The sequence below is a fragment of the Crocodylus porosus genome, unplaced genomic scaffold, assembly GCF_001723895.1.
Source record: "Crocodylus porosus isolate Cpor-Errol unplaced genomic scaffold, CroPor_comp1, whole genome shotgun sequence".
NCBI lineage: Eukaryota > Metazoa > Chordata > Crocodylia > Crocodylidae > Crocodylus > Crocodylus porosus.
In genome coordinates, this window is record NW_017728886.1 from 144,585,453 (window position 1) to 144,601,144 (window position 15,692).

Genomic DNA, 15,692 nt, shown 5'->3' on the forward strand with positions numbered 1-15,692 from the left:
TGGTCATACACACTATGTAATGAAATTAATTTTGTTCATGTCAAGCAGACAGGCTGACTCCCTGCTTCTTTATCAGGGTCTCATTTGGAAGGACCCTTCCCCTCCTCCCCCCCACCCCATGCACAGTAAACTGCATGCTGCTCTGGTATCTCTGCCTTGGCAAGATTGAGATTTGCTGTGTTTCTAGGGATACTCCAAACTGAAGGCTAATGCCACGCTGTCTTCACACAAGTGTTGCAGGGAAGGGGGAGAGATTTGAGAAGCCTTATGTTCCAAGAGCAGGTATTTTGGACATCTTAAGGAGAGTTAAGAAGTGGAGGAAGAAATGTAAATCAGGTTCTCTGTGGATCTGAACAGATGTACCATCTGAAACATTTTAGCTTAGAAACATTTAAAAAAACACAGCACTTCAGCTGCAGGATACACGTGCATCCCATGTCATGGCTCCTGGCTGGAGTGCTCTGAAAATATTACAGCTGTATGCCGAAGCAAGCTCTCCAGCCAGAGGGTGCAACACCTGTGACTTTTCTCCATGCCTCTCCTCCCGTGGAAGCCGAATTGCCTGGCAGTGCTAAGGTGCAGGAATCCCCCAACAATCAGCCCCCACTTCCATTTCCTAGTCCTCGGGTCAACCCGGGGGGGGTGGCACATTGCAGGTGGGAGGGGGAGGGGAAAGCAGGTAACAGTAGCCAGGAAAAAGTGTGGATAGAGAACACCGCTTGTTGGGATGCCGAAGGTCTGATAACCTGTACAGTTGTATGGTAGTGCAAAATGGTACCAGATAGTATCAGTTCCCTGCAGGCACTATCTTGTCATGCTTGAAGAGTATGTTATCTCTTCTCCACATCTGTACAGTAGCCTTTTGAAATGTTTTAAGTGCTGTGTCTTTTTATGCCTTCTGCTACTTAACAGAAGCAAAGCTTAGGTAAGAAGTCCAGAGGCCTGTGGGACTCCATATGCATTTATACTTTCTCAGGTTGTAATGCCCAGTCCTGAGTTTCATTAACAATGTTTTTGTTGTGTTGGTATCATGTTGTAGATGTGATGGTCCAGGAAATATGCAGGAGGCAAGAGTTTTTGTGGGTGATATCTTTTAATTGGACCAGCTCTGTGTATTTGGTCCAATAAGAGTTATCACCCACAAAAATTCTTGCCTCTTGCCATTACAATGATGAGATTGTGATGGGTATCTTTTTGCTTCAAATAAAATTATATAAATTAATTTACCGAATTTAGTTTACTGCTACTCCTGATGTCAGAGTTTTAGACTTCCGAAAGTGTAGAGAAGAGTAGTTGTCATGAGTTTTGTAGGTACTTGTTCAAGCTTTTACAAAAAGTGATGGAGGATGGGCAGCTGGTGATGGAACAGGGGCACAAAATGTTTGACCCCTTCAGGGGATCTTAATTAAAAGTAAAAACCACCAAGGTTCCCAAACTGAGGCTGTTGCTGACATGTTTTTCTTTTGTCAGTACTTCTCTACTGAGTTAACAGGAAAAGCCATTTTCATTTGGGAAATCTACTTAAAGTGAAGGAATTGGAGTTTGATTTATATAGAATGACATGTCACTTGCATCAGTTATTTTCCATGATGGTAATTTCCATTTCTATTTGCTTAGGGGTTTACCTATTCAGGGAAACTTACCAGCATGACTACCAGTAAAACTCCCATGTGGACATGCGTACACTGTAATAAAAGGGACCATTCTTTGTTTAGGTTGACACACAAAGTCATCTATTCCAAAATAAGTTTCCAAATAGTGCTCTGCTGGTAGGACAAGTCCCTGCTTGCAGGAGTTTTCAAGCAGTCTCAAATCATATCTGAAGTGTTGTATGTGAAATTTGCTTCACTATTTCTGTTCCACTGTTCCGTTTTTGAAGTAGCAAACACTGCAGTTGGTGAACACTAAACCTGCATGAAGTTCAAATGTAGAAGATATTTTTTTTGTACACAGATTTTGATCAATATGAAAGAATAAAAAGAGTGAGGAGTATTAGTTAAATAAATGTGTTATTTTTTGCCTTGGGTATTTTGGTTGCATAGTGTACTGTTGTACAGCAGAGCAAGTCTTAAGTTTTGAGGAAAAAATGGGAGGACAGGCTGATTGAACTGTGACTAGCTTACCTTCATTTGCCTATTGTCCCTAAGTGGAATTACTGTATCAGTGATTTACCTAGTTTTGTAAGTTTTTGCCCAGTTTGGTTTTCATGTATGTTCTTTTGAAGGGTCTTAAGCTTGAGTTGGATGTGTATTATGTTTAACATAATATTTTTTTTAAAAGTGAAGGATGGGATGGAGAGAATTAGGTAGTCTTTTTAGATTATTACACTGAATGGCTGTGTTAGCTTGCTGGGTAGTTATACTTCAGGGAAAAAAGGCTATTTTCATTTGGGTGAAGATCTCACAGCTGATTTCTTGACAAGTTTTCCTTGAAAATGGGACTGAGGCCATCAATAGTGGGCTTTTTGCATTTTTCCACTACAAGATGCTTGTGGTATGTATGGAGCTAGATTGGTTTTGGGAAGGATATTTTTGCTCTTAGTTGTTCTAGATCATTAGTGTTGTTGGCTACAAAGGACCAACTCTTGGGATCATCATAAATAGGAATGTGACGTTACCAATAAAATCATAAATGCAAACTTTGAGTTATGAGTGGTACTGGTCACCTTGGCATAGGTGCGCGCACACACATGCACTCATTCAAACCCATGTCATTTAACCCCAGGTAGTATAGTGGATAGTAGTTGTAGTGATTGTGAGAGCATGGTGTCAGTATGTCTTACTAGCTGGGACTCTGGAGTCTGCTGTCAGTGGTCAGCTTCCTTCAAGGTAATGTCTTCTCCATAAAGGGGCCAACTGCTTGTCCTTCTCTCTTGGTAGGTCAGGTGCTGGATGAGAGGGTGCCACTGAGGGTCATGCTTCACTGCCTTTTATCCCTTTCTGGCAGACTTGTGTGATCCCCCAGCATCATCTTGGCTGCCCAGTGTGGAGGTTGCTGTCCCATGTGAGTCTTGAGTAGTGCATGACAGCTGTTAGTCACAGGTGTCTTGCCTATCTGGTAGTACAGTTTTGGGAGTCAGTTTGTGATTTTGATTAATTAACAATGATATTGTGAAGGGTTGCAGGAATAGTCAATAGGGTGTGTGCTCAGTCCCGGGAATCAGTTCCTTGTCTTGGTTAGCCTAAAATGGCTTATAGAGCAGAGTTTTGTAATGGTAAGTTCCTTTGGCTAGACTATTAACAATGGTCCAGGGTGTAACTTCATTGTACAGGGAGTGCATTCCTTAAGGGTTTAAAAGTAAAAAATATAAAATGCCATGGTAAAGATGAGACAGATGAAATATAAAAATGCACTGTGAGAAATATATAAAAATGCAACGTGAAGTAGTGAGGATCAAAGGCTACTAGGGACAGTGAGTGAGTTAGGTTAGCACCAGGATATATTGGCAGTCTTTTATTTCTTTTGTTTTCTTTAGTGACACTGAGCTTAAATGGTATGTAGATATAGTTTGTAGGTTTCTCCTACAGAAAGCCACTTCAGCTTTCTGTCTTGTTCTGAGCCTTGCCACACCCATGCAGTGTGTGCTAGGTCTCTGCCAATACTTAGAAGGAAAAATAAATGCGCAAAATGGCGGGGGGGTGAGGTGCAGGCAAGAAGGGGCTTCTGTTATATCAGTATATCAATGTCCAGAAGGGAAATGTGCAAAGGGGGCTTCCTGCTACACTTTGATTGAGTTTCTGTAGCTGTTTGAACCACTCTTACTATAGTTGGAGTCAGCTTTAGAAATATTAATGTACGGGTGTCCCCAAAGTGAGTGTCCCCCATCTCACCAATAGAAGGGGAAAGCCAGTAGGACCCACATGCTGAGGGTAGAAACTGCAGTCTACTCACAGTTCCATCCCACCTATCATGTCTCAATAGAGGAGGCACAGAAAGCAATGTCTTAACCAGGTACACATTTTATTTATTTATAGATATAGAGCACTCTCATGCTCGCTCTCAAAATAATAATAATAATATCTATATTGCTCCACTGACTCCCATGACCCAAGGAGCCAGGTGGGTGGTGTCCATAAGTTGCCTGGGCCTGGCTGATGTTTCTCCAGGAGAGTGCTTAGTTCCAGGCCCCAGGGGAGCGGTGTAACGTGCTCACGCATCCCAGTGGCTCAGTCCTTCCCAGCAGAGGGAGTTGCGGGCCTGGACTGCCTTATGCCTGCCCAGGGCTGGGTTGCTCTGAATACTGCTCCCCACGCTCGGGGACTGCTCCATTCTGGGACCCATGTGAACTCACCACAGGGGATAGGACCCAGACCATCCAGCCCTTCTCCAGGGCCTTACTCTCCACAGTGACTCACCATGCAGTAGTGCTGGCTCCCATGCCCAGCCTTGTGCCGGGGTTGGAGACCCAAGGCACTATGATGCAGCTCCCAGGGTCCTAGTCCCTTGAGGACCCTCCATGCAGCGATGCCTGCACTGCAGCCTGGCCTCATGCTGGGGTTGGAGACTCAAGCCACTTCGATGCAGCTTCCAAGGTCCTGGTCCCTCATGGACCCTCTGTGCAGTGACGCCAGCACCTCTCCACCACTTCTGTCCGTCGGTGCAATCTTCGAGCTCTTCAGGGCAGCTGGATATGCCCACTGGGCAGCTCTCCCAGCCCTTTTTGGCCCTGGGACCTCTTCCCTCTTCTTTATCCCTTGCAGACTGTGCCATGTGCTTAGCATGCAGCTGCTTATATCCACTTCTGGGGCCCTGCCTCCAGATTGAAAATGAACCAGTTGGGGGGGGGGGGGCAGCAACTGCAGTTCCCAATTAGATCCATCCTGGTGCCCCCGCTTTGCAATAGAGGTGGAGTGGACTCTCCTCCTGGCTCCTCCCCTGCCTAGCTCTGATTGGTGGGTTTTGCCCCACCATTTGCATTTGCAGTTTCCTAAGTCCAGAGAGGCAGACAAAGCCCAGCAAGCCTGCCACAATGCTATGATTAACACATGTGTCTTTTTTGAAGATTTTAAAGGGGGAGCAAAATTAAAACACCTGTATACAAATGCTAATATTGGGTGTAACTTGAGAGAAAATCAACTATCAGGAATGCATTTTGAGATCTGTTGTTTTAGTTGTCTTTTATTGGAGGTTTTTTTAAAAAAAATTATCTCCTATCTTTAGGGAGTTGGGATGAACAGGGAGAATGTATAATTACATTTGGTTTTTAAAATTGACACTTTAGGTTATAGCAAAAACTTACACATGTAAAATAGGCCTGAATCTGTCTTGAAGACACTGCTGGCATCCATTGTCAGCAGCAGATTTTTGTAGGATAGAGCAGAGAAAGGGCCAGTAATCAGTCCCATCAGAGCTTTGTGATGGACCCACAGTTCTGCTGTTGGACAAAGGAAGGAACAGAGGTGGCTTGTTGCAATTTTTTAATTGCAAACAGGTAAATTTACCATGAAACTAGGTTCCTTTTCATCTTATTTGTCATCATGCCTAGTTTTCTTCAAATCAAGTTTCCAAACACTAACCAAGGGAGACTTGTTCAGAGCAGTTTTGTCCACAGAAGATGTCACTAGCTTTTGTGTACCCTTGCTTATATTTTAAGCTGTGTTGCATTAAAAGTAATGCATGAGGCAGTTTGAAAATGCTAGCATTTCATGAGTGTTCCTGTTGAAATAATTATAGTTTTTTCCAGGCAAACTCATTTTAGGTGGGGAAAAGTCATTCACTGGTTTTCATTGCCCAAGGGAAGAGCCTGCTCTGCCAATACCATTATGAATAATGATACTGCATTTCATTACGGCTGAGGCAAAGTACACAGTGCATTGACATTTTAAAAGATGATTGTGATGAGGATGTAGAGTGGTTTTTTTTGGCTTGCTATCCTAGTCTTATGCCACTTTCTTTTATGGGACCTTTACTTGGTCTGTTCCTCAAGTGTTAGACAAAGGAAGCATTTAAAAACTTGTAGGCCTGCATGGAGTGAGTAACATGCAATATGAACTGGAAGGATCGTCAGTCAAATTTATTGCTGTTGAGTAAATAAACTGTTGGGTTAACCTACCAGGTTACTGCTTCATCTCTCTTCTGTTGAAATAATAGTGGGGTAAAATTTCCATAAAATTCATTTACCTATTTGTTTAAAAACATTAAGAAATCACATGTAGCTAAGTGTTTTATTCTTGTATCCTCATATTTTAATTGTCACTAATAAAACAAACAAACAACTAAAAAATCTGCTGGCAATCAGAACTTCCAAAGTATGGATTTTGCTACATCATTGAAACATTGCAGGCTTATGGATGGAGCAACTTGGTCTTTCACTCAAGGTCATACCTGTTGCCAAATTTGGGATCAGGAAAGAGATGTTCCCCTAGATGAAACGGGCTGCAAGGAACTTGGGGAATTTTGCTTTCCTCTGTGGCTTAAGACATGGGATGGGACTGGGCCATTGGATCTCACAACCTGGAGATGGTGAACAGGTGTGGGGATTACCACTGAACCCTTTTTGTGTTGGTCCAGTGCAAAGGAGAGCCACTGAGAACAGGGTGTACAATAAGACCGATACTAACTGTATGTAACTGTGCACTAGAGCCTTTAAAAAGCCCACAATTCAAAAAGCAAGCGTGTCTGTCTGTTCCTGTCGTGTTTTGGGGAAGTGCTTAGTGATGCTGACTTTTTCCCGTGCCCCCCTCCCCCGGTGAGGGATTTGGAGAAAAGGGGATTCTGTCTCTGTCTGCAGAATTAATTGACCCGTCGCAGGGCATTATTCCCCTTGCTTTTTGTGTGAAAGTTGATTTTGCAAAGGCTGTCACCTGTTTTAATTTGATATAAAAAAAATCTGTTATGATGTTTAAGTCAGCCCAGGGAACTTGCTATACCTAGGTTTTTTGTTGTCTTTTGGGTTTTTTTAAATGCTGTGGTCTAAATAATTCAATAATAAGTACAAAGGGTACTCAATCTCTTGGGTCAATGAAAAATGAGATTTAAGTTCCTTATGGTGTTTAATTTGGGAACCCAGGCATTATTTTAGCGTTAAATAGTTGTTTTCACGTGTAATATCATACATTTTAAACTCACCCTTGTGAGCTCTTAAGGCTAAGCACAGAATTGTGTAGGCTTCTCCCCCCACCCCCACCAGTAAAAATGTAATTCCCAACATCTTACTCTTTTCCCTGCCATTTTGTGATACAGAACAATATTAATTTTTGAGCAGTAAAACACTAGTAGGAGAAAATATTTTGTTTATGGGTCAGTAAGGTCCAGCTTGAAGGATTACAATAATCATGTTAATTCTCTTTTGAGAAACTAAAACTAATTCTTTCCTCAGTTCTATGATCTTTATATGACACACTATTTCGGTAAAGTTATGGCCAGTGACGGGGCCAATCCCTTCCAATATGCACTTCTTTGAACCTCCTAATTTTATGTTAGGGGCATCTTCAAATAATTTGTCAGTTGCATGTAAATCTTTCAAAAATCCTCCATGTAACAAGGTTGGAAATGTCGGTTCCTCGATAGAAAATTACTGTTTAACAGAGGATTAGACAGAACTTTCATGACTCGTGAAGGTGGTGATTATTAGCAGATTATTAAGAATCCAAGTAAGACTTGATGTTTTAAAAAAGTATTGCAAATGTGCTACAAAATGGTAGTATTTTCATTAGTGAAATACTCCATTAAGCTTGACTCGGACTTATCCAGTTTTGCATGTTACTCCTACTTTTTTTAATGACACTTACCCTTTATTAAGTGTTCCTGATTCATTTTTACCACTGTTGCTTAATGCTGGTTTAGAGACCTTTCTATTAAAATATACCTCCTGAGGCCTATTGCTTTGTTGATTTAAAGCACTGGCTCCTTAATCTGCAGTAATTTCTGTGTGATAAAAATAACAGGAATCTATGTATTACTTTCTAGTGTCACAATTTGGCTAATAAAGGAGAGAACTTTTCTCATATTGGGTTGGTCAGAATTGCATATTAGTAGCTTTTGGTTAGCACAGAAGAAAAGGCATTATTCGCTCTTTATGGTCCAATTCATGTAGTACAGCTACGGTAACATGTAGGCTTTAAATCCAGATTTGAGCCTTTGTAATGTAAAAGTAGAAGGTTGATATTTATAGTTTATATTGGGGAAAATGATGGAACTGACAACTCCCCTTGAAGTTTAAGGCGGTATTTATAATCAAGCTGGCTTACAGGGGGTTTTTTTCTTTCTACTCCCTCCCCCCCTCTTATTAAAAAGGAATATTTCTCCCCTGTTACTGACCTTCCCTTCAGCCTCAAAGCCAATTCTGTTTTGCTAGCTAAAGCTGATTAATTCTTTTGCGTTCAGGGCAACTTGTGCAGAATTGGCCCTTTCCACAAATGCGGGGTGATATTACTTTATAACCATAGTTGGCAGCAGAGCTACATGTTTTCCTAATCAGTACAATCTGATTGACGTCTCCTGTGCATTTGTTTATGAATTTTCGTGTTGTTTTTTCTTTTTCTTTTTCTTTTCTTTAGATGTAGCGTTTGTAATTTTGAGCCTTAGTGTGCAAGGCCAATAAAAATTTTGCTGACCAAATAAAGCTATGTTGCTGTTGCAAGGAATAGTTGCCAGAATACGTAACCATTTGTGCTACTTTAGAGGTCTAATTTAGCGGTATAGTTCTTGCCCTCAGATCTGTAACAAGGTTCATACAAGAAGCATGCCTCTCTAGTGGCGACTTTCCCTTGTTTCTTTAATCATTCTCTCTGTAGGCTTGTCTATGCTGGAATTGTAGGAGATAATTCTCAAGTGGCCAGAATTATTGCACATCGTTAACAAGACATTCCTGTAGTGTTGTGCCACAGCTAATGTGTTGGTAGTTAACAGGTGACCTCAAGGTCATGTTCTAGGATGACCTGACATTCTAATGAAGAGCTTTGTTTCCATCTCCTTTTCCCACACCATGGGAAAATGATTCTGAAATGTCTGGGGAGAGACAGTGCATGATGAGAAGCAAGGAGAGGAAACCACTTTTTGAAATCTTCTTGCCCTAACAGCTTTGATCTGTGAAAGTAGAAGAGCACAGTACAATCAGTAATTACATGGAGGGGCAAAAAAAGCAGGCTTGCTGGTCCTTATGCCTGAAGAGCCATGTTAGCACCAGCTATATAAATATATCCACTTCTGGGCTTTGAAATTTAGTTGTAAGGGCAGAATGTTGAAAAATTCAACAACAGGTGTTTCTATAAATTAGAAAGCTGACATTATAAATGCATGGTAAGCACAATGATCTTCCTTTAATATCCCTTCATAATGCTGATTTTAAAGGCTTGAGACTGGGAAACTGCACATCTACCTATCACTTCATGTATATTTACTGCTTGTATAGCAGCATGGAATGTTTTATGCCCCATCTTTGCACCTGTTACTTGCTTACAGATAGACTGCTTTCCAATTGTCTCCGCATGCAGAGTGTGTTTGCAGAGTGAGTGTTAACCAACCTTTTTTTCTAGTCAGTTCCAAGACTTGCAGTGGATAAACCTTCACTACATACATTTCATGCATACTGGCTATCACTGAAACTGAGGCAGCGCTGGCAGAGCAGGGGAAAGTGAAAAGACCAATAACTACTTATGTGTAAAAGACTCCTCTTACACCCATATGTGTCAAAGGGGACATTCTCATTTTCAGTGGTCTTATCATGCTTGTTTCTTGGTTTCTAGATTGCATCACAGCGCATAAGCTCAGTGGATCTGTCATGCTGCAGTCTTGAGCATCTGCCTGCCAACCTCTTCTACAGTCAAGACCTTACCCATCTCAACCTAAAGCAGAACTTCCTGAGGATAAACCCAAGTCCATCTACAAGCAGAGGGCTTGGTGAATTACAGAGGTAAATAAAAATTTTAAAAGTTCACATGCTTCTGTAACTATGTCTTCTGCTCTGTTGTGGCTGGCTGTATTTACCTCTAATGTGCACACTGTCCTAAAGTGTCAAGAGGCAAAACTTAACTACAAGAATCTGGGAGCATGCAGTGAACAAATGGGCTCTGGCTTGGTTTTGTGAAAAATATGCATGGTGGGAGCTGACTAATTTTCAGAAAGAATATAAATACTTTGTTTCTAACAATGGCAGACAAGGTTCTTTGGGTAAATCCAATATCTATTATTAGACCAACTCAGATAGCTAAGAAGAATTTTTCCCAGCTATCTTTCGGGCACAAACTAGCACAAGCTTTTTCATCAGTCTGAGAGAGTACCTGCAGATGGTGTGAGCTTTTCCTGGATGGAGAGGTAAAGCAATCAGAGACCAGTACCTATGCAAGAAAGTCAGTTAAAATGTAAATTGAGGTGGTCACTAGGTGAAAGACAGGTGGGGGTAGGGGTAATGAATGTAGCTGTAGTCAAAGGATGGGAGACAGGGGGTGGGAATGAGACTTGCTGGTAAAAAGTGGAGGGTTTATCTGGGGAGTTGGATGTTAGGCAGGCTATAATGCATCATAAATCCAATGTCTATATTTAGTCTGTGTTTTTTTTTTGTATCCAGTAGGTAGATATTTCTCACTATAGGTTTCCCTCTGTTTTATGTAGGTTCTGTATATGCTAATTCACTCTTATGTGATGAGCATTTTTAGACCCATAATACGTTATATGTGAGGTAAATTTGATCTTTTGCGATCTGCATAGGTTTGCGCCCCTTCCCGGAACAGAGGGGCACTCGCCCGAGCCCCAGCTGCAGTGGCCCTGGGAACAGTTGGCGCCAGCTGCCTGCAGCCACTGGGCTGCACTGTGCTTTGCCTGTCCCCCTGCGCCTGGGTTCTGCCTGTCCCCACTCCCCCCAGCCCCTGCTACAACAGCCCTGGAAGCAGCTGACACCAGCTGCCTATGCCAGGGCACGGCACAGTGCAGAAGCTGGGGGGAGTTGGGGACAGGTGGAGCCCAGGCGTGGGGCGACAGGTGAAGCACAATTCAGCCCAGTGGCTGCAGGCAGCTGATGCCAACCGCTCCCAGGGCCCAGTTGTGTTGTCAGGCTTGCTACAGTAGTAGGGACTAAAAAAGAAGCAACTATAGAAGCCAAAAACATTTCTGTGATGGGGTGGTCTGACCACATAACAGTTAGCTTCAAACCAAATGGAACTTCTCTCCTTGCCTCAATATCTGTTCTACATCTGGGAAACTAAGGAAGGTCCCTTACTTATAAGAAAGAGGAATGAAAGAATTGTGTTGCTCTCCTGGGAGCCAGTCCTGCTTTCTCAGTGACCTGTCTGCCTCCAAAACCTGGGCATGGCTGAATAGATTTCACGGGCTTTTTCAAAGTTGAAAAATGACCTGTTATGAAAGGTGTGTGGCAATGTACTCTGGAGTAATGGGAACCTTGCCCTGTCCTTGAACTTTAAGGCCTTTTGCCCTTTTGGGTTGTGGTGACTGGGTTATAACTTCCTGAGGATAAGCTCTCTGAAGCACTTTGCAGATGGATACCCACTCATGCCTATAAGGATGCCTGAAGGGATTTGGCAGCGGAAACCCTTTAGGAAGCTTTCAGCCTGACCTTGTTTCTACAGCACACCTACACAAAAATGTAAGAGCTGAATTTATGTATACGTTTTAAAGAAATTCTCCTCATGAAGGTGGAGAAATGGTCTGTTTATAAAGACTTAGGATGATGATGCTTTCACTGATCTGGTACCAGCTTGGCTTTTTCCCTGGCTATATTTGTCAGAAGAGCTGTACTGCTCATGAAACCTGTTGAACTGGTACTTGGGCTCAGTTGCATAACTAGAGTGGGGTGTCCAGGGCAGCAACCCTGGGTGCTAACTTGGGGGGTGGAGGGGAGGGGATGCAAAACTAATGTCTGCTGCCCAGCCTTTTCAATTGCACTGGTGGTACAGCAGCCGCCAGAAGCTGACACTTCCCTCATGTGTCCTGCTGCCCCAGGTGCTTAGTTGCCTTGTTACACCCCTGCTTGGACTCCTCGTTGGCTCCAGGTGCTGCCAATAGCTCCTCTTCCTCGGACTGCACAGTGATTTAAAAGAGGTTGCATAGCTGTACCATAGTCTTCCTAAAGCACAGCTGCTCCAAAATGAGCACCAACTCACTGGGTTAGCAAAAGGCATGGGCATCTCTAGGCTTCTTGCCAGCAGAGACTAATCTCAGTCTACCTTTTGACTTTCTTGGGCATCCCAGGGTGCAGAACTGCTGCTCAAGTCCCTAAAGGAAGTACTTTTTCTCATTCCTTCTACTGCCTTGAATAGTAAAGGTGATGGCCAAAAGTAAAGCCTTAAGTTCAGTAGGTAACCTTGTGTATTGCTACCAGAACTCCCCACTCTATCATCCTGTAAAATAGGGATAATATGTCCCTGCTTCCAGGGCCTAGAGGAGGGGGAAATAGTTACAGTTGTACTGCACACCCTGAAATCATGAGACTTTTCTTTCTTGGTAGACGTTACCATATATTGACTAAAATATTAGCAGGTAACATGCAGTAAAATAGAAATATGATTTCTAGAAATTTATTTCTGAGTTTATGAATTCAGCTTAGACTTCAAATAGAATGTTTTTATTTCCTGTTCCTACAATGAGGGTGGGAACCCCTGCCAGCCTGTAGTAGTTCTCCACATTTCTCATGGAGGCCTTGTCTGCTTCCTGGAAGAATTGATAGCATTCCATGAAAAACAATTGAGAATCAAGCCTAACCAAAGGAACGGACTACTCTGGGATCTGAGGTTGGAAAGATTGGATCCCTTTGTTCAGTTTAATAAAAACAATCATTCAAAGTTCTTTAAGCCAGGCTTATTAGTAAGACAAAATGGACTGGAAAAACCCACAGGGCTGATCAGATTTCATTGTTGCTTAGACACTAAAGTGAATGTAGAATTTGCTGTTGTGATTTGGGTATGTAAATACTCATCGGCATATGTGAATGCCCAAAGGAGCTAGTAGGGCCTGCAGCCTGTGGAACCATCTTATCTAGCCCATGGAGCCAGGGGGCTTTGACAGTCAGAATGGGGGAGAAGAGAGGTTTTGGCCAGGCAGTGAGGAAAAATGGTGGCGCTACAGAGCGGGAAAAGGGAGTGGTAACTCCAGGTGCCAGATGTGGTGTCACTGCAGGAGAGGTTGGCAGTATCACACGCTCAGAAATAAACTTTAAAGTAGGCCCTCACTACAAATCATTTCCCATTCCTGAGCAAGGGCATCTGTGAATCTCATCTCAGCTGCCTCCAGAACTGAAGGCAACAGGGATGATCGTTTGAATGAGGGTCGATAGGAAAATGTTCTTACCCGAAACCAGGTCCGCTTGACACAATCAGCTGGCAGAGAGATCTTGGAAAGTCTGTGTTGCTACTACGGACAGTGGTGTTCTGCATTCTGTCAATTTTTAGACACCGCATTGACTGAGGAGCTAAATTCAGCACCTTTCATAACCATCAAGTTCCCACAGGCTAAATTTAGAACAAAAGACACCTCATGGGCATAAAAAAAAAAAGTACTGGCTTTTCTCTTACCTGTAAGCCTGCTACCCTTTAACTTGTCTGCATGAAGACCTTGGTTCTGATAATGAAACGCTGGCTTAGTAGTTTGCTTATCAGTTGATGTGATGAATGTCACCGGGCAGTTATTTTCGATACTGTAACCAGGAGTGGATGTTTCTTGGACAGCTTCTGAAAGTCACCTGCTTTGGAAACTTTGGCTTGTAGATAAAGGACTGGAAAAATTGTTTCGACTTGCGTTATTGAGATCATACATCTTTGCAGGTTGAATGCAAGACGGTCATAATTCTGAACTGGTCAGTGAGAGTCGGGCTTTAATTTGGTAGCCTTCCATAAAGGGTGTGGGACAAAGTAGACAAAAAACATTGTGGTCAGTTTCTGCCTTCAGACACAGAGGTGCATTTGATGAGAGCCAGTGACACAGCTTTTATTACAACTGTATTGCTGTTGCACATTTGAGAGTACTATTAGGGAGAAAGGAAAATGTGGAGTTCAGTGGCACTCCCCTTTTTGTCAGGTATACAAAAGGAAAGGACACTTTTTGGTGCACAAGATGAGCAAATCTTCCTTTGTATTCACTGGTTTTGTTGTCCACTTACAATTGTAATACTATGTTCAACAACTTACAGTTTTGGATGAACAGAAACACAGCTTTCTGCATACCGAGTAGCTTTGTACTAACGCCTAGCTCTATATCTATATCTATCTATCTATCTATCTATCTATCTATCTATCTATCTATCTATCTATCTATATAATTTTTTCCCCCCCCTGTAGTGTGTGTGCTAAAAAATGTGTTGTTTACTGTTAACTTTAAAGTGGCTGGCAGTGTAAAAATTCACTTACCTTACAAAAAAATTAACTATCAAGCAAATTTTTTATTTTTGCTTGTTCAGATTCTTAAAGGTGTTGCTGAAGCTTAAAATATGGGACCTTTTTTGGAAAGGCAACTCCCTTGCTTACTTTAGTCTGCTATATATTGCTAAGGGAATTGAGCTGTCTAGACTTGCATGCTAAAAAGTGTTATGCTCCTAAAGCGTCTCTCTATTTCTAGCAGTAAAGCTATTTTGTTGGTTTATAGGTTTACATTTATCCTGGTGTTAATATCTGGGATTGTTTGAAAGTGTATGGAACAGCATTTTAGAAGGAACAGAATCAAAAACATTATACTTGGAGCTGCATCTTTGACTCCTCTCAAGTGTACAAGAGAATTCAGATTTATTATGCATTTGGAATTGAGTAACTTCACCTTTGAAGTGAAAGTGAACTAATGAACCAAGCTCACTGTTGACTGCTGATTCTTTTGTTATGGCCATACATTTTTATTACTACATCTTGTTTTGCTTAAATACCCATGGAACAAGAACAGGTTATCATTGGCAGTAAGAACATTGCTTGATAAAGATGGGAAAATAATTGTGTTGATAAATAATAAATTGTCATTATACAGTTTTGTATGCAGAATAAATCGAATTGGCTAACACCAGTTCATTAATTTTCTGAAACAAACTTATGGCTTGTTACTTATTGATTTAAATCTAAAGAGCTAGATTATTTTTTCCCTTCAACCCTTTACCTAGAATAAAGTTTCACTGTTGAACAGTGACACTTCAGGGTTTTTTTATTACAAATACATACATGCAGGCAGTACCTTCTTTTTTTTTTTTTTTTTTCCCCCCTTGGGGCCTCTCAGAGACCAGATCTTCTCTCAGGCATCAGTTAGCTGAAATTCCTTTGGACAGGTGACACTGCTTTAAATCTTTCAGCTTTCACAGGACATGACAAAGCAGAAGGATTTTGCATGATGGATGCTAGCAGCAAAAGTGTTTGAAAGAAGTACAGAAATTTGGAAACATAACCAAGGGACAGGCTGATAGTGTCATAGTATTGAGAAAGATCATAACCTGAAAATGGTATATCCTTGTAACATTACACACCTTCCCAATCCAGAACCCGTTAAGTGCAGGGTGTCCTATGTATGTAAAAGTCTAATCCAGAGTCCTCTGCAGTCTGTTGAAAGACTCTTCTTGATGCCAATGGGTTTTGCAAAGACGCTTAAATATTGAAATGTTACTTTCATAGTTATAAACATGCCATAGTTCTAAATTCTAGAAAAGTAATCAGTGCATTACTGTTACTGGTAAAAAAAATAAACATTTAAATAAAAATGTTATTTTTTTAGAAGTACATAGATTATTAGATGATAAATAACTCATCATTTTAAGTTGCTGCTTGGTTAAAAAT

The 15,692-nt window shown here is 41.6% G+C and overlaps 1 protein-coding gene across 1 annotated transcript in view; it reads left to right on the top strand.

Moving 5' to 3' along the window:
* Positions 1 to 15,692, top strand: part of PHLPP1 (PH domain and leucine rich repeat protein phosphatase 1) — a 198,976-nt gene that overhangs the window by 118,566 nt on the left and 64,718 nt on the right. The window contains exon 5 of the mRNA XM_019538254.1: positions 9,687 to 9,853. Within this exon, the coding sequence (XP_019393799.1) occupies positions 9,687 to 9,853 (167 nt within the window). The remainder of the gene's footprint in view (positions 1 to 9,686; positions 9,854 to 15,692) is intronic.